The 20,604-nt window shown below is 35.9% G+C and overlaps 2 protein-coding genes across 2 annotated transcripts in view; one reads left to right on the forward strand and one right to left on the reverse strand.

Moving 5' to 3' along the window:
* Positions 1-1,943, reverse strand: part of Slc9c1 (solute carrier family 9, subfamily C (Na+-transporting carboxylic acid decarboxylase), member 1) — an 86,349-nt gene extending 84,406 nt beyond the window's left edge. Inside the window, exons 1-2 of the mRNA XM_013028515.1 lie at positions 1,874-1,943; positions 1,016-1,116 (exon numbers count right to left, since the gene is read on the reverse strand). Coding sequence (XP_012883969.1) covers positions 1,016-1,116; positions 1,874-1,943 — 171 coding nt within the window. The remainder of the gene's footprint in view (positions 1-1,015; positions 1,117-1,873) is intronic.
* A 4,257-nt stretch (positions 1,944-6,200) lies between these two features.
* On the forward strand, positions 6,201-18,652 carry LOC105994882 (OX-2 membrane glycoprotein-like). The gene is made up of 6 exons (XM_013028516.1): positions 6,201-6,336; positions 7,361-7,699; positions 8,502-8,801; positions 16,036-16,132; positions 17,429-17,492; positions 18,614-18,652. The coding sequence occupies exons 1-6, from the start codon at positions 6,273-6,275 to the stop codon at positions 18,650-18,652; spliced, it is 903 nt and encodes a 300-aa protein (XP_012883970.1). The 5' UTR covers positions 6,201-6,272.
* The last annotated feature ends 1,952 nt before the right edge of the window (positions 18,653-20,604 follow it).

Genomic DNA, 20,604 nt, shown 5'->3' on the forward strand with positions numbered 1-20,604 from the left:
ACACACACACACACACACACACACACACACACACACACCATTTCTACTTAGCCTGCTCTAAAACTAAGTAAGGAAATATTAAAGAAAACTACTTATTCTGTGCCTTTGGGCACAAAAACGTGTTTGTGAAAAACAGTATTTATCTAGGCTGGGCACTGGTAGCTCATACTGTAATCCTAGCTGCTCGGGAGGATGAGATCTGATGATCATGGTTCAAAGACAGCCCAGGTAGTAAAATCCATGAGACACTTAGCTCCAATTAACCACATAAAGCTAGAAATGGAGCTGTAGCTCAAGTGGTAGGTCACTAGCTTTGAGCACAAAAGTGCAGGAACAGTGCCCAGTCCTAGAGTTCAAGCCTCAGGACTGGCCAAAAAAAAAAAAAGTATTTAAAATAGGGACATTTGTCTACATGTTGCAGAATCTAGCCTTTGAAGGGATGCCAGAACATCTATGACCTTAGTTTAGTGATCAAGTCACCCTTGAAGTTTTTGGACCCAGTTGATAAGACAGTTTAAAGGAGAACACCAGTCTTAAGATGAATTTGAGCTCAACATCAACTTAGTTTTTCACCGTAAACACCCATGATATTAAAATTACACCCTTAGGTGAGCTGTGTATTTTCTTTCTTTTACTAATAAACTTTCTTGATCTCTACCTGAATGGATCCTTAAAGAGCTTTTGCAGCAACATCATGAACTCAGTTCCCAAAGGCCTGGCAGAGGCTCCCTCTCATTTGGAGGACTGCTTCTAGAAGCATCACTGATCTGGTGACACAACTTATACTGAGTAACTGCACACTCGCTCATTTGGAGCTGCTGGTGCGCTTTAAGGCTGAGACTCTGTTCTGACTGTTGGTTAGGTGGATCTCACCTTTTTGAGGCTTCTTTGTCCACACTGCAAGCATTCATGTAATGATACAGCAGTGAGTGGATAAGCATTTTCTTAAGCCATAGCTGCATGTGTGCAATTCTTAGATGTAAGGGAACAAAAACCACTCATTTATTATACACACCTGGAAAGATGCAAAACTTAGGATTTCAAAACTGTATCCAATTAAAAATAATATTACAGGAAGAGGAATTGGAAAGTCTTTCAAATACATGTTCACGAATGCTGCAAAAACAGGAGGTTGTTACTAAAAGGCAAAACATCATCACTTTTATAGAACTTTAATCTAATGTGACTCTAATTATTGAATGCTTTATTTTAGCACCCACTTATAAATCAGAGATTCATTTAAAATGCTGCAATAAAAGATTAATAAGTAAACTTGAATGAAACCCCATAGCTGACGTGCAATGAAGAACTGGATATAATTTACCAATAGATAAAACCTAATTACCAGGTAACTATTACCACTATTAGAAAATCAAATTAATATTAACTTTGTTTCATCTTATATATCACTGTTACCAAAGTTCAGTTAAAAATGCTCTATGAGTAATATTGTACCATTTGTTTCATTTTATTTCATTGTTCTACTTCTTTGTCATAGAATCCCTAACTGGGCCAAAGAAACACACTAACAAAGCACAATCTTTATTTCTATAGTGTAATTTTCTCCTCAGAAAAGGCAGATGTTAACTTATCATTTAGATAGAACCCACTGGATGCCCAACTCCAGCCATTCATTTTCTTCCTTTTTGCTTTATTTGTGCCTGTTGCTGAAAGCTAATGCTGACTTAATCAAGTATGACTACACTGATCCCAACAGAGGTGAAGGGCAGGTAATAATTGTATTCAGTTCACTAAAAATAATCGAGATAAAGGTAGGAACTGAGTGACAAAAGTCTAATTTTCCATGACCACTTTCCATTGTTTTATAGGGTATATTATGAGATGTACCAATCCAGAGAAAAGAGACACTTACCTCCAACAGTACAGATCAAAGAAACTATTAAAATGATTTCTGGGAGGTTCTGCGGAGTATTTAAAGACATACTCCTGAGAAAATTCGCCCATGGGCTATCAATAGTTTTTTTAAGGTACTGTGTAGAGTTAACACTGTTATGCATATTGATGCTCATTGTAGTTTATCTGAATCTGAATTGATGTCACTGCAAAGCTCAGAGAAATCAAAGGAGCACAAGGTTTGCCTTCTTCGTGATCTTCTGATGACTCTCTAAAACAAAAAAACATGTACTTTTATTTATTTTTTGTTATTATAAAGGTGATGTACAGAGGGGTTATAGTTACATAAGTCAGATAATGAATATCTTTTTTTGTATTTTTTGTGTTATTTCATGGTCTGAAAATAAAGAGCTGGGGACTTGAGTAGAATAACATCTGAGTTTAAATGCAATTACCACCATATATATGTACATATACATACATACATACATGTGTATATATATACATATACATATACATTATATATGCTGAAAGCCTGACTCAGGATAAGCATATTTCCCTGACCTCAAAGCCCAGTCTGTCAAGAAAAAAATAAGGACCTCTCCCTTCAATGATGCTTTCAATTTAAATGAAGTGGAAAAGGCAGAATCCCGGAGAAGAGATATTTGTCAGCAACACCTTCTGGACACTTAACAATGCCACTCACTTATCAACCTGCATACACAACTATCTGAGAGAAGGATTCTCCCCATCTAACCATTCATCCTCCACTGAGACCACAAGCTTACTCAGATTACTGAACTCAGGACAGACAATGGGGACATTTGCCTTTGTTACCTGAGCCTAGAAGAATATGATGGTGCTGTTCAAGGTGGAAAGTTGAATGGAGGAAGAATATTTTCATCTCTATTGTTATTTTATCTAGGCAGAAAATAATAGGTCTTGCTGATATCAATGATTTTCTTTCTTTTTCTTTTTTCCTTCCTCCCTCTGTCTCTTACTTCTTTTGGACTTGTTCACTTGATTAATGCTCTACTATTTTGAGCCAATCTGTTGTTGGTTTTTTTTTTTAAATGAAAAACCATTTACTTAAAATAAAGGGTTCAATAATTGTTAGTACTCATTAATGTCACATCAAATGCTTTCAGATACTCAAATAGTGTAAGGCTGACATAAGATCACAATCTCAGCATTATTTGTTCTACTCAGAGAGTTAAATTGTTAGAGGACTTTAACCTACTGCATTCTTTATAGAACTGAGAGTCATGGGATTTGATAGTGTTATGAGGATTGTAAGAGTTTTAGGCATGGTTTGATCCTCAGTATCACATACATAATGAATTTTAATCATGGAATACACTAACGTAACTCAAGTAGTGATAAAGGAAGAAGTATTTTGCATTAGTTCCTGTGAACTTAAGGATTGAAGACATTTGTATAAATTTGCATATAAAACCTAGCTTTTTACTATTTTAGTTGGAGATGGAGTCTCTTCGACATTTCTATCAAGGCTGGCTTTGAATCAAGATATTCTGATTTCAGCCTACTGAGTAGACAGGATTACAGGCATGAGCCACCAAAACTGGGCAAGTCTTTGCATTTTTGTCTGGGCTGACTTCAATTGCAGTATTCCTACCTATATCTTCCATCTAGGCGTGTTTACAGGCATGCATCAGATTCCCAAACTATTTGTTGAGATGGGTTTTCACTAACTTTTTGTCTTGGCTGTTCTAGAATCTTGAGCCCCCGATTTATTTTTTGGGCAACTAGGATTACAGTTGTGAGCCACTGCAGCTATTCTAAGATATCCTAATCTTTACCCAAGAGGAAAAAATCTTTCATTTTTAAATTAGCATGCTAATATGACTGTGGTTTAATATTTTTCAACATATAGATAAACAAGTAATGAGTGTAGCCAGATCGTAAGTGCCATTAAGGCTTGTCTTCCATCTAAATTGACTTTTGATAGCTTTAGAATATTTATTGGTCTAAATTCCTAAGGGGGGAAAATAATGGCACACTACATTATATTCTCTGATTTAATTTATCACTAGAATAGCTAATGTTCCAAATTCCTTTGTGTGCTGAGGAGATAATTAATAGCTGCATTGATCATCCTTAACAAGCCAGCCAATCAGCCTTCAGAAACTGGAGTCTGAGTCTTATTTTTTAGGAATTACCATGACAAAAGTATCCTGGAGAGGACGCTGGGTACAAGCTACAAAATTCAAACAAGGTTTTGTCGTGGCCTCAGTGATGTCATACTGACTGGAGAGAAGTGGTCTATTACCTTCCCAAGACCTTTCCTCTAGATCAGGATCAGCTCCACCGGCTATGAAGATTCACATCAGGGAGTTTGCCTCTGGAGCTTTGCTTTCATCAATGCAAAGGCGTCCCTCAAGCACATCATTGCCAGCGAATCACTTTGAAAGAACTGAAATAAGCATAATGGAGGAGAGTCAGCAGCTGAAGGGCAGAAATTCTAACTAAGAGACTAGTTTATCTTTAGGAGAGTCCTTAATAAGTTCTTAATTAAGGACTCTCTTAAAGTTTCAACCCTTCCAGAAGAAGGATGGAAATTTCAAAAAGGAATGGTTGAATCTATGACTGAAATACTGAGATCATTTTTTTCCCTTGGGAGTGGAAGATCAGAGACAAAGTAACAATGGGAAAAGACAAAAGAGAAAGTGGAAGACTCACCATTCATCCTCAGAAAGGGATGAAAGGGATGAAAGGGAGAAGTGGACACTAGCTATTTCCCTCCTTCTTGAACAGCCAAAGATCAACTGCGACTTCCCTGACAGTTATTTCCCCAAGCCCCACCCCTACCCTACACCCATTGGCTCCAGACTTATAACACTAGACTTGATTGGCTGAGGAAAACCTTGAGACATTTAAAACTCCCAGTCTTTTTGTTGTTGTTGTTTTGTTTTGTTTTTAAACAAAAAGAAACTGTAAACTGTATTGCAGCATTACTTATGTTCACTTTGCAAGAGTGGATTTCTAGCTAGGAGCCAGTGGACACTTTTCTCATAATTCTAGTTGGAAAGAGTTTCCCGGATAAGATAGTAGAGATTTTGAAATGTTAAAATTTTGGTTGCTAGTTGGGGTAGAAATGACTATTCTGGGCAAATAAAACAATGAAAGGCTGAATGTGGTGGTTCACACCTGCGATCCCAGCAGTAGGGAGGCAGAGCTAGCAGGATGACTAGTTCTTGGCCAGCCTACACCATATAGTGAGACTTTGTGTGAAATCAATCAATAAAAACTAATAGGAAAAGTGGGTTTTCACTCTGAGTTATAAGTGATGAAACTTTTAGAAAAAATAATCATTTCTTTTATCTAAACATAATAAAGTATATTTTAATTGTAATTATGAGTGGCATTTCCACATACACAATTTTTTATATTCCTACTCAACAAAACATCTTGGGAGAAATTGTGTAATACTTCTGAAATGTTTTTGAAATATTGTTTAGTGTGTGAAATATCTTCCATATTTCATTCACACTGTGAAGCTGATTTGATCCCGGGAAAGCAAAGAACAGAGAAGTAAAAGATTGAAGTGAGAGAATTTAAAAAGAGAAAAAAAATGCTTAGGAATAGTCATTAAGTTTTCCCTTTGGGTATCAGGGAAGCTTTCAGTAGTACAAATTTGTACAAAGTTCAGTAGTAGCCATAAAACAGCAGGCACTTCTGAAGGAAATTATCCCTACAAAGTTGAAAACCCATTTTGTAGAATGATTAATCAAAAAGACTAAGAAAAGATTTTAAAAGTGGCATGGGGTATACAATGTTTTAATGAAATAAAAATTCAGATTGTTTCTCTGTAATTCATTCAACTAGACATATAAGGACCATGTGTGTGTGTGTGTGTGTGTGTGTGTGTGTGTGTGTGTGTGTGTGTATTTAAGTTTTTGAAAATAATTGGAGCCTGTACAACAAGAAAGTTGAAAAATGTTGCAAGATAAAATTTTTTTTTCCTTTTTTTTTGGCCAGTCCTGGGGCTTGAACTCTGGGCCTGGGCACTGCCCTGAGCTTCTTTTGCTCAAGGCTAGCACTCTACGACTTGAGCCACAGAGCCACTTCCAGTTTTTTCTGTTTATATGGTACTGAGAAATCGAACCCAGGATTTCATGCATGCTAGGTAAGCATTCTACCACTAAGTCACATTCCAAGTCCCTCTCCCTCATTTTTATTAGTATCAATAACTTGTACAGTTTCATTTTGAGTATTAATCTTTTTCTTCCCTTTTCAATTTTCAGGATATCTACAATAGTATTATGTTACCAACTGCCATCTGATAACAGATTTGGCAAGAAGTGCAAAGGTTAGATATATTTTCAGTTGCAGTGCTGTTGAGCAAGAAAGCAGAGTATTTTACCTGTTCATGAAGATTATTGTCCACAAATAATTCCATGGGCTTTATATTGTGTTTCATTTCCCACCTGCTGATGCTTCCAATCTGTGTACAACAATCAGGTAAGTCTTCATTTTTTCTCTCATATGCATGTGGCTGGAAGTCCATGACGAACAAATGCTAGGCTCAAGGCTAGTTACTTTAAAAAGAGGGAGGGAGGGCAGTAAGCAGGACAGTATGCTTGACTCTGTGTGTCACTCATGTGGGACTTTCTAATCATGTAGTTAACAAGTACTTAAATGTTATTATATTTGAAACAATGAGAATTCCAGAGACAATGGAAGAAATATAAGAATAGGAAAATCACTTTTGCTCCCAAGGTTTGTAGCAGTTGTTCAGACTAAAAGCCATAAGCAGCTAGAAGCAAATGAAGTCTTAGGAAAAAAGGTTCTGTTTTGTTTTGAGGTATTTCTTGGGGACATATTTAAGGAGTACAGCTGCCTTTTAATTTTGAGATTAAGTAGTTTTGAGGATCTTCTTAGTTACCAACATATTTTCAATTATGTTGTCAAGTCTGCTCAACATTTCTTTATGGGTTTGTCTATCAACATAAACTGAAATATATTAAAGATTTAATAAATGGTCAGTCTATTGTGTTCTAGTTATTTTAAAATGATTCAATTAGAGATATTTAACCCAAACTTATCTAAAATTAGTTTAGTTCATGGCAAGGCAATAGCCAATGTTCCTATGAATCTCAGGATGGTCTAAAATTCTGAGTCTTTTCCTGGATAACAAGCATACCTCACTGTGCACAGATGCACAGTTCATTTCCTACTGAATGATGATTATCAGGCAAAGAGGTAAGTGCTCTGAAATGGAGAAACTGCATCAGCACTCATGCCTATAAATCCTAGCTACTCCTGAGGCCAAGATCTGAAGGATTATGGCTTGAGGCCAGCTTCAGCAGAACAAACATTTTAGAGATGGAGTGCAAGACTCCATCTCTAAAATGACCAGCAAAAGCTACGTTGTATGTGTGGCTTAAATAGTAGCATGCAAGCATGGGAAGTGAGGGGTCCTGAGTTCAAATCCTGGCATCACACTATGTGCAATATCTATATTAATACTGGAGTTTGTTTTCAGATCTTTTGCATACAATAAAGCATAAGAATAATGAGACTGCAATTTGGGGAGAAAATGTTACTATTTTCTGCAATTGGACAACTCCAGCAGATGTTGTGCAAATTACGTGGCAGAAGATCCAAGACTCATCGCCAAAAAACATTGGTACTTACAGCAATACATTTGGAGAAAAGATTCTTCCACCTTATGTCAACAGGCTGCAGTGTAAGATCATCGAACCCAATTCCTCCTTCATGACTATCCAGAAAGTGACCTTTGATGATGAAGCCTGCTACAAATGTCTGCTTAATGTATTTCCATATGGAAGCCATGGGGGAAACACCTGCCTTCGTATCTTAAGTATATAAATATTTTCTATAGAGTCAGATTATTGGGGGAGAAATCAAGGCGTGTTTTAAGATTCATGTTCAAAGAGAATATCAGAGAATGAATGTCAAGACAGTTATTATAAAGAAGAAAAAATAGAGGCCAATATTGGTTAGGTGACTTGCCTACTTCCATACAGTCATGACTGTCTCTCCTCTCTCATTTAATTGCCTTTTTTTTTGTTTGAGACTGAAACTCAAATTTAGTACCTGACATAGATGCTCATTGGCCAGTGCTCTATTAATTGAGCCACATCTCCAACCTCTCATTAAACTTCTTTACATTACACTTATATAACTGCCATCCAGTAGACAATGCTTCTGAAAAGAATCAGGATTTTGTCACAGGAGATTTGAGAAAAGACAGGAACAGAGTCAAAGTCTATGGAGAAGCACAAAGAGGCAAGACAGAGACTCAAAGAGAATTAAAATTTCCACTCTTCAAATAGAGTCTTCTAAAGAACAAGTGATAATGACAAAGTGTTTCTTACTATGTTGCTGTCATTTTACATAATTGGGGGCTATATGATGTAATTTTAAGAAGTTAAGACATCAGGTAAGATGTAGAAAAAGTAGAGAAACTATTTGATCCTCTGTTAGTGACTAGACAAACAGGTTTTATCAAATGGTAGGCAATATATCTGAGGGGGTTATGTTTTTAAGACTTTGGCTTTATACATAAATTAGGGAATGATAAATCTTAACCAGCATAGGAATCTGATATTATATGCTTTTATGTTTAATTCTCTCTCTCTCTCTTTCTCATTTTACCTCAGCTATATCAGAATTAACTCCTGAAGTAGAATTCCATCCTGACTCTGAAGATTTTCTTAGCTTTATCTATTCAGCAGTGGGAAAGCCTGCTCCTCAAATTTCTCTTTTCCCCTCACAAGTCCTAAGTAACTCATCAAAAGAACACTTGGCTCAGAACCAGAATGGCACGGTAACCATCACCAAAATGTTCACCATCTCTTTGGAGAAGGCAAGGTCCTTGGGAATCCAGCACCTGATTGTGCTCATGAATCACCCTCTTGGGAACAAGGAGAGAATTATTTCCCTGCAAGAAAAGCAAGAATGTAAGTGGCTATGATCATTCAATAAGGGGAGATAAGTATCTTTTTTTAAAATTCCCTACCAGAAATGTATGTCTAAAATCACTATTTTAGAAATTGTGAATCAGCCTAATACACATGTTTAATTAAAACTGAGGCAGCATTAGAATGTTCTTATATGGCAGGTGTTAAATTGATGGGTTTGATAGTATTCTAGCAGACTGCCACAATCTATCCTCAATTTTCATCCCTTTGCTTTTTTTAGTTTAGTTTTTAGCTGCTTACTCCCATCGCTAATCCTGCTGGCTTATTTATTTATTTATGCTGCTACTGGGGCTTGCACTCTTGGCCTCATGTTCTCCCTTGGCTTTTCTCCTCAAGAATAACACTCTACCACTTAATCCATACTCGCACTTCTAGCTTTTTGTATATTTAACTGGAAATAAAAAGTCGCATGGACTTGCCTGCCTGGGTTAGCTTTGAAGTTTGATTCTCAGCTCTCAACCTTCTGAACAGTTAGGATTACAAGCTTGAGCCACCAGTGCCCTAATTAACCACCCTTCTTGTTTCATGTGCTACAGAGTCTCTCTTAACTGTGTGCATATTCTTGTCTTCCTTCTTTCCACGTTCTGTCAACCAAAATTTTGTTTTGCAAGCAGAATTAAATAGGGTATGTTTTTTTTCTGAGAGTATAAAGCTAAAAATAGAGATCAATGGAGAGTACACAAATAATTGTTTTTATATTCCACATAGTAATTTTTGTAAACTAGGGCATTTCATCTCTAAATATTTACTGTAAATACTGATAGGCTTTCGTCTACCACATCACTGTTCACTATCTTTTGCCTCACCTGACCCTTTCTTTTTTCTTGATGTTTTAGGTTTAATTATTTCTTTTTATTTTATTTTCTCCATTAGTTTGTGAATTATACATACCCCTCCCCTTCATTTAGTGGTATCTTGGATATTTTAAGAATATATACCTGGGGCTGGAAAGGCGGCTCAGTGGTAGAGCGCTTGCCTTACATGCATGAGGCCCTGGGTTTGATTCCGTAGTACCATATAAGCAGAAAAAGCTGGAAGTGTTGCTGTAGCTCAAGTGGTAGAGCACTAGCTTTGAGCTGAAGAGCTGAGGGACAGTGCCCAGGCCCAGAGTTCAGGCCCCACGACCAACAACAAAAAAAGAAAGAAAGAAAGAAAGAAAGAAAGAAAGAAAGAAAGAAAGAAAGAAGAGGTAAGAAAAGAAAGAAAAGAATATATGCTAACTTCTTAAAACCTAATCTTTTTATCACTTCTCAACAACATAAAACAAGCTTATATTAGCTCCTACATTTTTTTGCTATTGTTTTTCTGCACGTTACATCATTACATATATTTAAATATGAAATGTGTTGTTGCTGTTATTTATATAAATATTCATTTAGATTTACCTTTTTGGTAAGTTTTGCCCAATTAAATATTTTTCCTCTGCAATCATGTTTCTTTTTCTTTTCTTTATTTTGTCAGTTGTGGGGCTTGAACTCTGGGCTTGGGCACTGTCCCTGCACTCTTCAGCTCAAGGCAAGTTCTCTACCACTTGAGCCACAGTGCCACTTCCGGTTTTCTAGTGGTTGGAGATAAGAGTCTAACAGACTTTCCTGCCCAGGCTGGCTTTGAACCATGATCCTCAGATCTCAGCCTCCTAAGTAGCTAGGATTACAGGCATGAGCCACTGGCGCTCGACTTAGGCTTTGATTTTTATTGCTTTAGCCCAATTTGATTGCTGACATTTCTGCTCAACTTTAAAGCATCTCACCTCTGACTTTCACCTTAATAAGCTACTTACATTGGGTGAAAAGTGTTTCTAAATGTCAGATTTATCTCTGTTGGCTTTCTTCTTTTACCAAATCTAGGCCTATTAACTCTTAATCATTTTGGAACCTTTTGATATTTCAAAAAGTTTTTTAAAGCATTTTGTCTAGATTTTCTTAATTTCCTCTGTGCAAGGGTTGGCTCAAAACCAATTTGACCATTTTGAAGTTTCCTTTATTACCCAATTGCTTACAGATTATCTTCTTTTCCTCTCTAGCAACTGAATTTCTGTCACCTTGCTGTCTATACAAGTCCCTGTCACCACATTCAGTAATGAATGAGACTTGAAGCCCTTTTTTCAAAAGTGCAAGGCATCCTTTTTCAGCTACAGTCTTAAGTATTCTCTGAAGAAATGACATAGAGTTTCTGGTTTACCTGCCAAGTAGTGTCCATTCCCTGCTTCTGAGGAAAGGTTAAGAAATGCCATATTGGGCTGGGAAGGTGGCTCAGTGGTAGAGTGCTTGCCTTGCATGCTTGAGGCCCTGGGTTCGATTCTTCAGTACCACATAAGCAAAAAAGAAAAAGGCCGGAAGTGGCACTGAGGCTTAAGTGGTAGAGCACTAGCCTTGAGCTAAAGAGCTGAGGGACAGTGCTCAGGCCCAGAGTTTAGGCCCCACGACCAGACCCCGCCCCCCAAAAAATACGGAGGACAAAAAAAAAAAAAGAAATGCCATCCCATTACAGAATGTTACTTCATTCTCAGAATCCCTTTATGTGTGGGTAAATACTACAGAGCACGATCTGGACCTTTGTTATTATAAGTGAATCCTGCTTCCTCTAATGATAATATCATACCACCATATCACAGAAAATGGCATTCTTTTCTGTTTTTCCATGTCATATTTCACTTTCAATAGAAAATGTTTTTTTCTTAACTTATGATTACCTGTGATTCAATTGTTGTTTCAAGATTTTCAGCTGGGTGGCAGTGGCTTACACCTGTAATTCTATCTACTTAGGAGGCCAAGATTTGAGGATCATGGTTTGAAGCCAACCCCATGCAGGAAAGTCCATGAAACTCTTATCTCCAATTAACTACTCAGAAAAACCCAGAAGTAGAGCTATGGCTCAAGTGGTAGAGTGCTAGCTTTGAGCACAAAAAGGCTCAGGGACAGCACCCATGCCCAGAGTTCAAACCACAGGACAGGGGGAAAAAAAGATTTTCCATGTCTCTGCTGCATTAGCTTATCTCTTATGAGCACTAACCAACAGCCTAGTTATCAGTCATTGCATGTGGTATTCTCAATATGTTTAATTCGCAGGACAGCACAAGAAGAACATGTAATGATTGCATCTGTTACAACATTTGGTTGAATTCTACTGCAGTGCTGGTAATTAAAAAATGGTGCCTATAAAATTAGGTAACATAGGTTAAACCTAACATTAGTAAAGGAAAGGCATTTGAACATCGTTAAGACCCTCCTAAAAAATACTTAGACCAACTTGAGGGTTTTCCCATTTTTCACTATCTGAGAACATTAACAAAGTCCCCCTTTTACAGTGGTCATTTCAGATTCTCAATTTCACCCACTGCAAATTGGAAAAGGATGGATATTTTATTTTCAACTTTATTACAACTTTTTGATTTAGGGCATAATACATTGTATAATGTGATTAACTGAGGATTCAAAAGCAATCCAACCAGTTTTCATCATTCTGTATTATCAAAAAGTATGTTCTCTTCCTGTTTACACAGTGACCTTGTGTAGTAATGCTTTTTTTTATTCACACTTGAAAGCAAACACCCTTAATTCTTTTGTAATCAACCTCAGAACATCTAATTTCATATCTTAATAGTTTCAGCTTAGTTGCTTTTATGAAATTTCTGTGGTGGGGATGGTGTCTGAATATGAAGTAAATTAGCTTTAAAATCTGTCTTATTCAGTTTTATAAAGATACATTTAAATAATCTACATTTTTTATAAACTTGGTGAAATGATGAGAGGAATAGAACATTCTCATAAATTTCATATTATACTCAGAATGAAAACATTTCCCTAGCTGCCAGCAATGTTGACTCATACCCAAATTTGGAGTCCCAACAGTTTCAATACATGTCCAGCTACTAAAGAAATGGAATGAGACTCAGCACAACTCATGTTAACCTAGAACTTCTCCTCAATTTCTGAATTAAAGTATCTACATAGAAATGTAATAATGATATCTACAATATATAGAAAAAATACACATATATTTATCTATGTTATAGAAAAGTACATCTAGAATGTATAAATATATAAAATAGATACATGATATGTGTGTGTGTGTGTGTGTGTGTATGTGTGTGTATACACAATTCAATAGCAAAAGGCAACCAGATTTAAAGCTGGGGGGTGGGAATCTCTGATATAACCTAAGAAAAACACAAAATGTTAACTATCACAAAATGAGGCAAAACACATCTAGGTCGGTACAAATGACTGACTTTTGGCTTTACAAGCCGACTAAAACCTCGTATTGGTAGTCCTGAAATTAATGCTATAAAATAGAGAATTTATTTTTGTGGTTGTAAACAGACCACAGGCTTTACCTGGCAACCTTATAATGTTCTCAGATGTGATCAATAGTCATAGAATTATATTATATGATTAATATATATTATATTATATTATATGATTAATAGTATACAATTGTCGTTGGAATTTCTGGGGTATTTATTGTTTTTGACCATTCTTGAAACTTCTTTCAACAATCAAGTGCTTAATTGCTTTTGCAATTATTTAATTTCCTCATTTTTTTCTGTTTCAAAGAAGTAATATTATCTCTGAAGTATCCCATTTTCAGATGCCCCCTCACAGACCACCAGAGACCACGATCAATGCAAACAGCAAGGAGTCGCTTATTGCAAGCTCGAGCTTGGTCCTCCGCCCACTTGGTCGGTGACGCTAAGAGGCCCCGCGCATAGAATCAGCACAGTTTTTATTGTATTGAACAAACAACTTTAAGGAACTTTTACATAAGAAATTACATGATTGGTTAACATTTAAAGCAAGCTAAGCTGGGCAAGTATGATTGGTTGGCCTTTACAGAAAAATATCCTTGTTCCATAGCTTGACCACAAACAGTTATGGGTCACACCTGGACCAACAGTATGATGGCATGTCTCACCCTGGGCTCTGAAGAACTGGTTGGTCAGAACGTTATATGGTTTTAACTGAAATTCTTAGCCTTAGGTCACTCAGAGGCAAAGTCACTCGGGGGCAAACACCTGCCTTAAGCAAACGCTATCTATGGCTCCAAGAATTGTTTGTGCGTGGCTTTCTGTTATAAATTCCTGGCATGGGGGCTAAAGTGGGTCACGAGTTAAGTCGTAGAACTGAGATGGAGTCTTAAGTAAAATGGAGTTGCTTAGGTTTCTCAATCTCAAATGTATCTGGGATGGATAATTCAGAAGGGTGATAATTATATTCTGTTTCTTTAATCTCCTTTGCACCCCTCTCTCCACCATTTTCACTTTATGTTCTTTTCCCTGGGGCTTCGTACTTGGGCTGCTAGTTTCTTCCAGTCTTTATAGGATGTTCCTTAAAGGCTGTAATTTGGGGAGGGCTGGATATTTATTTGTAGTGAATAGGCAGCCTTTAGACAGGGAATACTAATGCTCAGAGTGTAAAGGCCTTCATTATAGGGGCTGACCTTCACTCTCATACTATTTCTTAGTGTATTTGTTCAATACATTAGTACAATGATTCCTCTTTACTGTAACTACCGTTTTCCTGTGCTCCGGGGTCCTCTGCAGGCTCTGCAGGAGTGCTCTGGTTTTTGCATCCACAGAGCTGCAGCTGCTTTCTTCCATCCTGAGCCTTCATTGCTTGTTCCTTTTGTAAGCTTGTTGCTTCCTCACTTGTTACTAAAGACTATGCTTGGGTGTTTTCATTGTTTGACATTTAAACCTCCCATTTCATTGCTATTATTTTGATGCAGTCTCCAAAAACATTAGAGATCATTTTTTAAATTCTGTTTGTTTTATTAAATTGACACTAATCAGCTCCCTTTCTCTGGCAATTTTCCCCAGCTGCTAAAATTGTATTATGACAACAGAATGTCTCAAGAATGTCTGTCTAGCTATTAACTAGATTCTTAAGGCTAATTTCTCTTCTTTATTAAGATATGTGTCAATAAGAAGTAGTTTATCACTTTGGAAAAAAATCTTTACCACTTAGGTCTTAGGATAAGTACTTGGGACACTATTTCCTGATTCTGGTGAAACCTCATATAGAGTCTTTTTGCCCTGTGTGTGTGTGTGTGTGTGTGTGTGTGTGTGTGTGTGTGTGTGTGTGTGTGTACTTCAGGTATGTATTCACATTACAGTATCAAGTGTTTCACACTTAGTCTCATCTGCCTGTCTAAAATTGCTATGTAATATCCTGCTGAAAAAGAATGAAACTGGGACAAATTGATATATGGGCAGCCACAAGTAAAGTCAAATTCTTTAAAACAAACAAACTTTCCTAATAGCATTTGAGAAAAGAAGAAATTACAAAGATTTTTCTCTTTTCCTTCAGTGGTAGGGACAATTTAAAGTAGCAGATTAGGGGGAAAAAAGTAAAAAATGGAAGTATTTATATTTAGGAAAATCAGGAAGAAAACAACTACCATGACAAGATCCAAGAATGCAAAACTGGAAATGATTCAGGCATTTCATATAAGTGCAAATTTCCTTAAGAGCCAACAAATGTGTGTGTATTTTTCTAATATATCTAAAAATAGTTTTGATCATCTAAGACAGTTATTGAAAGAAGATATGTAACCTAAATGTGAATTGTACTTAGATGACTATACAGAAGGAGGTATATCTGTAATAGATGGATAAACACTGTTGTCAAAATAGCTATTTTAAAGTTGTTAAAGCTCAAATATTTTTCATTGTGTATTTTTCATGAGAGTGTCAATTCTAGAATCAAAGTCAAAATATGTATCCCAGTTTTGCCACTGTGACTCTCAAATCATAGGGACTCCATTTTTCCAATTATATCTAATAACTCTATTCACCTAGCTAATATCCGTAGTCCTCACAGATGCTATTTGGGACATTAGTCTTAGATTCTTATTATCATACATTCATTCTCTGATATTAGAACCTATTTGAAAATTCCACATGAATAATATCATCACTAAATAACTGTATTATATTCTACTTAGCTATTTCCTTGGAAGACCTCGTTTCAAGACTGCTTGGGCTAGGTAACAAGGTCCCAGCCTCTTAGACTACACCTGTACAAGGCCTTGTCTCAAACACAAACAAAAAATATGGTGTATTGAATGTCTAAGAAGCAACAACTAACCAAGAATTACAAATTAAAGATTCTAAGATGGAAAAAAAAAAAAGATTCTGCTATGACGGAACAGTATGTAGCAAGAAAGCAAAATCGCAGAGAAATGTTTCTAATGTGTGTGTGTGTGTTTTTAGGTTCTTCTCTTTGGAAAGTTGTGACTATACTTGTTATTTCATATTCCATAATTATTATCATCATCATCCTTTTCTGTATTGTTCAAAGAAAGAAAAGGTAAGTGTGTGTGTGTGCATGTGTGTGTGTGTGTGTGTGTGTGTGTGTGTGTGTGTGGTAGGGAATGTGAGAAGTGGAACTAGTTTGAAATATTTTAAAAGTTCCAAAGGATCTAGTAAAATTCTGTTGGAAAAAAAAGACAGAAAGCTCTTTTTCATGTGCTTAGTACTTCCTACCATCTTAGGTGTATCTTAGATAAAAGGATTCTTAGAATTATTATAAAGGTAAACTGTCAATCATAGCTTCCAATAATTTGAGTTTAAGATTCTTTATTAAGCAGAGACTTTTATAGGATACAGCAAAGAGAGTGGGAGTTATCTACTGAGTGATGAGACTAGAGTTTGAGATACATGTTCCTGACTTGCCATACAAAGTGACAATGATAGTACTTTCTAGGATGAATGTAATAAAATATCTACTCATATTTAGCAAATACTTTCTGATGTGCAGTATAGATCTATCACAGTGTAGAAGGCAAAAATGTGGTAAAAACATGAATTCCTTCCTTTCTAGAATATGTATCCTAGTGAAGAGCAATGAACAAGGTAAAGATGGAAGGAAGCAAGAAAATTCTAGGCAGTGATAGGTTACTGTGTGTAAAATAAGATAAAATGATCTGACTGAAAGACTATGATGCTCATTTATATTGAGAGGTCTCTCTGGGATAGTGATGTTTGAACTGATTGCTGAGTAAGAAAAAAGGATATAAATAAAATACCTGGTGAAGAGCATTCCAGATTAAAAAAAAATTCTTTAGTTCCAAGCCTGACCTTGGTATTTTCCAGGAGTAATGGTAATAATAAAAAGATCACTATGTCCAGAGCAATGCTTCGGAAGAGGAATTGATGGAAATGTACAGAACTTGACCCACTTTGAAAGCTCTCTCACTGGAATGTGGACATGCCAGGCATGGAAGGCAGGAAACTTTTACAGAGACTTGTAGTAGGCAAGCTGAGGAGTGATGTTGCTGTAGATAAGGAGGGCTAAAGCAATGTTTCGCAAAACAAGATTTATTGATGGGTCTGATGTGGAAAATAAAGCGGAAAAAGAATTACCCTGATGATTGCAAGCTTTTAGGCATTAAAGAAAACTTCTATACATAAAGGGAAAAATAGATGAAGAACAAGCTTTAGAGGGAGGATGAAGAAACCTATTTAGAAAATATCAATTTTAAAGTGTCTTTTATGCCCAATGGAATATGTTTATGTAAATATACATATAAACATGTATATATAACTATATAAATACATTATATATAGTGTTCATCTAATGTGTGGGTCATTATCTTATCTTTAGGTCAAAGATCACTAGTGAAAGAGCATCAGTCCCTTTGAATGAGTCCTTGGCATCTGGCACACAGGTATTTAGTCATGTGTGATTTATATATACATATATCTATATCTGTGTCTGTGCAGAGAAAGGGAGTTTATGGAGCAACAAGAAATCAAAAGCACAAATGTGAGAGTATAATGGATATGTTTTACCCAGGAGATAAATTGTAAGTTATTATGCTACTACAGAATAAAAACAATATGGAAATTCTGTGATTTTTTTTTAGTGCCACACAGCATTTGGAGACATAATTGGATTAAGACATTGAATCTGGATCTCTTATTATTTATTATTATTATTTATTTATTATTCATGTCACGATCTTACAATGTACTGCCAACAGAGGGAGTATTTGCTTTGTGTTCCCTTCATGTGTGTGTCAATATGTTTCTAAGTCAGACAACACCAGTGAAACAGCATTGGTCCCTTTGAAAGAGTCTGGAACACAGTCATGGGTAATTTTTTTTCTGCCTCTGTGTATTTTTCACATTAAGACAACCATCCAAATTAAGTGTGAATTTTATAACAGCAATTACCATTTTAAAAAATAAATAAAACATGGACTCATTTCAATATATACTTCCAATCCATCAGGCAGTGGATGTAAATGAAGTGATATTAATCTTACTGTCTTAATTCTTTAATTTTTGAAATTTACATTAAATTTATTTTGGCTGATATGTAAAAATAGGTTTTGATACATACATATATTACACAATATTTAAAACCAACTAAACGTATTACACAATATTTAAACCCAACTAAACATTAAAAAATATTTAAACCCAACTTCAAACATTTATCACATTTTACAGTGAAATTTCTCAAAATCCTTTCTGTTAGCCTTTTGAAATATACACTATATTGCTTTTATAATCAGCCCATATATGAATGAGAGCATGCAATACACATCTTTTTTTTTTGCTTATTTCATATAACATAGTGATCTCCAGTTCTGTCCATATTGCTTCAAATTACAGATTTCATTCTTTTTTATAGCTGAAAAATATTGCATTGTGTTTACCGTATTTTATTTACCATTGGTCAGTTAGTGGATATGGCGATTTCCCTGTAAGGTACTGTGAATAGTGCTACAATGAACAAATATTTTGTGTGAAGTCTCCTGATGATTGGTTCTTTTTCTTTAAGATGGCTTTGAAGCCGTGTGCCAGTGGCTCACACCTGTAATCTTAGATATTCAGGAAGTTGAGATCTGAGGACTGTGGTTCAAAGATAGCCCAGGCAGGAAAGTCCATGAGACTCTTATCTCCAATTAACCACCAGAAAACCAAAAGTGGCCCTGTGGCTCAAGTGGTAGAGTGCTAGCCTTGAGCTGAAGAGCTGAGGGACAGTGTGCCCAGGTCCAGAGTTCAAGTTCAAGCCCTATGACCAACCATCCCCCCCCCAAAAAAAAGATTGTTGTAACTATTTAGAATTTTTTTTTGCAGTTTCATACCAATTTAAGATAGTTGCTTCTAGGTGTGTAAAGAGCTTGTGTTCTCATGTTTGATGGAAAGTACATTAAATCTGTCCATCACTTTGGGAATATGGTCATCATTTTGATGATACTGGTTATTCCAGTCCATGGAAGTCAGATATCTTTCCTCTTTTTTGTATCTTGTATTTCTTTCACAAGCATTTAATGGGTTTTATTCTAGAGATCTTTAGGAGCATTGATATCATTTCTAATGTAATTTATTTTCCACAAGTATACTAACAATTTGTTCAAGTCTTTTGAAATCTTTTAGAAAAGTTTAAAATGTTTTCTCTGTGTAAGTTTTGTATAAATTTTGCTGACTTTTTCCCTGGGAACTTTTTATTATATAACTGCAGTGAGAAATTTGGCTGGTAGTCAGTAGATTAGGAAATCTTTTGGATTTTGTAGCTTGTATTTAAAAGCCTTGCTAAACTCTACTGAAGCCAAGTTTTCTGTAGATGTTGGTAGATAACCAGGTCTCATGAATAAAATTGGTGTGACTTTTTCCTTACTGGTCCTTACATCTCTTGCTCTTTTTTAAAATACTGAATAACAAGAATAGCCATTGTGTTTTTCTTTTTCTTTTTTTTTTACTTTAAGGAGAATATTTAAATTGCTCTGCTAAGTATGATATTTAATGCATGTTTCCCATTAAGTATGATTAGGAAAAGTCTCTTTATTCCTATTATCTTTGGTTTTTTGTAATTATAAGTAAGTTATTGAATGTGAGTTTTTCAATTGAGATATTAATGTGAACTTCTCACAGTAGTTCAATAATATAATTTTCAAGTCAAGTTTTTTTGTTTCTGCTGGAACAGGAATCAGAACTTATGCTTTCTTAGCTTGCTTACTCATCTGGTGCTCTACCACTTGGGCCATACCTCCAGTAAGGCTTTTCTCAGGTTGTTTTGGAGATAGAGTCTTATACAACATAGGCTGATCTTGAACTGCAATATTCGGCCTCCTGAGTATCTAAGATTACAAGCACACCACCAGCACCTAACTAGATTTTTCTAGACATTAAACTATTTTTTGGAATTTTTCTATTTTATACTTATGAGCAAAATGAAAACTAATGTCTTTATTTCTTCTCTCTTGTCTTTGAAATTAAGTCAATGTTGGTCTCAAAGAAAATAAATAGTAATTATTATACTTACTGATTCTGTAACTACTAATTTTATAATTCTCTTTTAAGGGATGTATATAAAAGACAGAGAGTTCTACTCTTCAGTATCAGGATCTGGGCTCCCCACCATGAGGAAATCTTTTATTTTAATTTAATTGCCTTCAAACTTATTGACTCACTTGATTTTTAAAATGTTTGTGATACTTCCTTTCTTCCTCTCCTTTTCCCTATTATTCTTTCTCCTTTTCCTTCTCTCCTTTCCTCCTTCCTTCCTTTTATCCTTCCTATTCTTCTCTCCTAACATTTTCCTCCTCCTCCTCCTCCTCCTCCTCCTCCTTCTTTTTTCCTTCCCTCCCTTTCTTTATTTGTATCTTTCCTTTTATTTATGTGGTACTGGGGATTGAGCCCGGGGCTTTGTACATGCCACACAAGCTCTCCACCACGTGAGTCATGCCTCCTTAATTTTATTTACATTTAACTTCTGAAATAGGCTGCCTTTTTACTGGGACAGCTGGAACTCTCAGTCCTCCTACCTGT

Source organism: Dipodomys ordii, unplaced genomic scaffold, assembly GCF_000151885.1.
Source record: "Dipodomys ordii isolate 6190 unplaced genomic scaffold, Dord_2.0 Scaffold111, whole genome shotgun sequence".
Lineage (NCBI taxonomy): Eukaryota > Metazoa > Chordata > Mammalia > Rodentia > Heteromyidae > Dipodomys > Dipodomys ordii.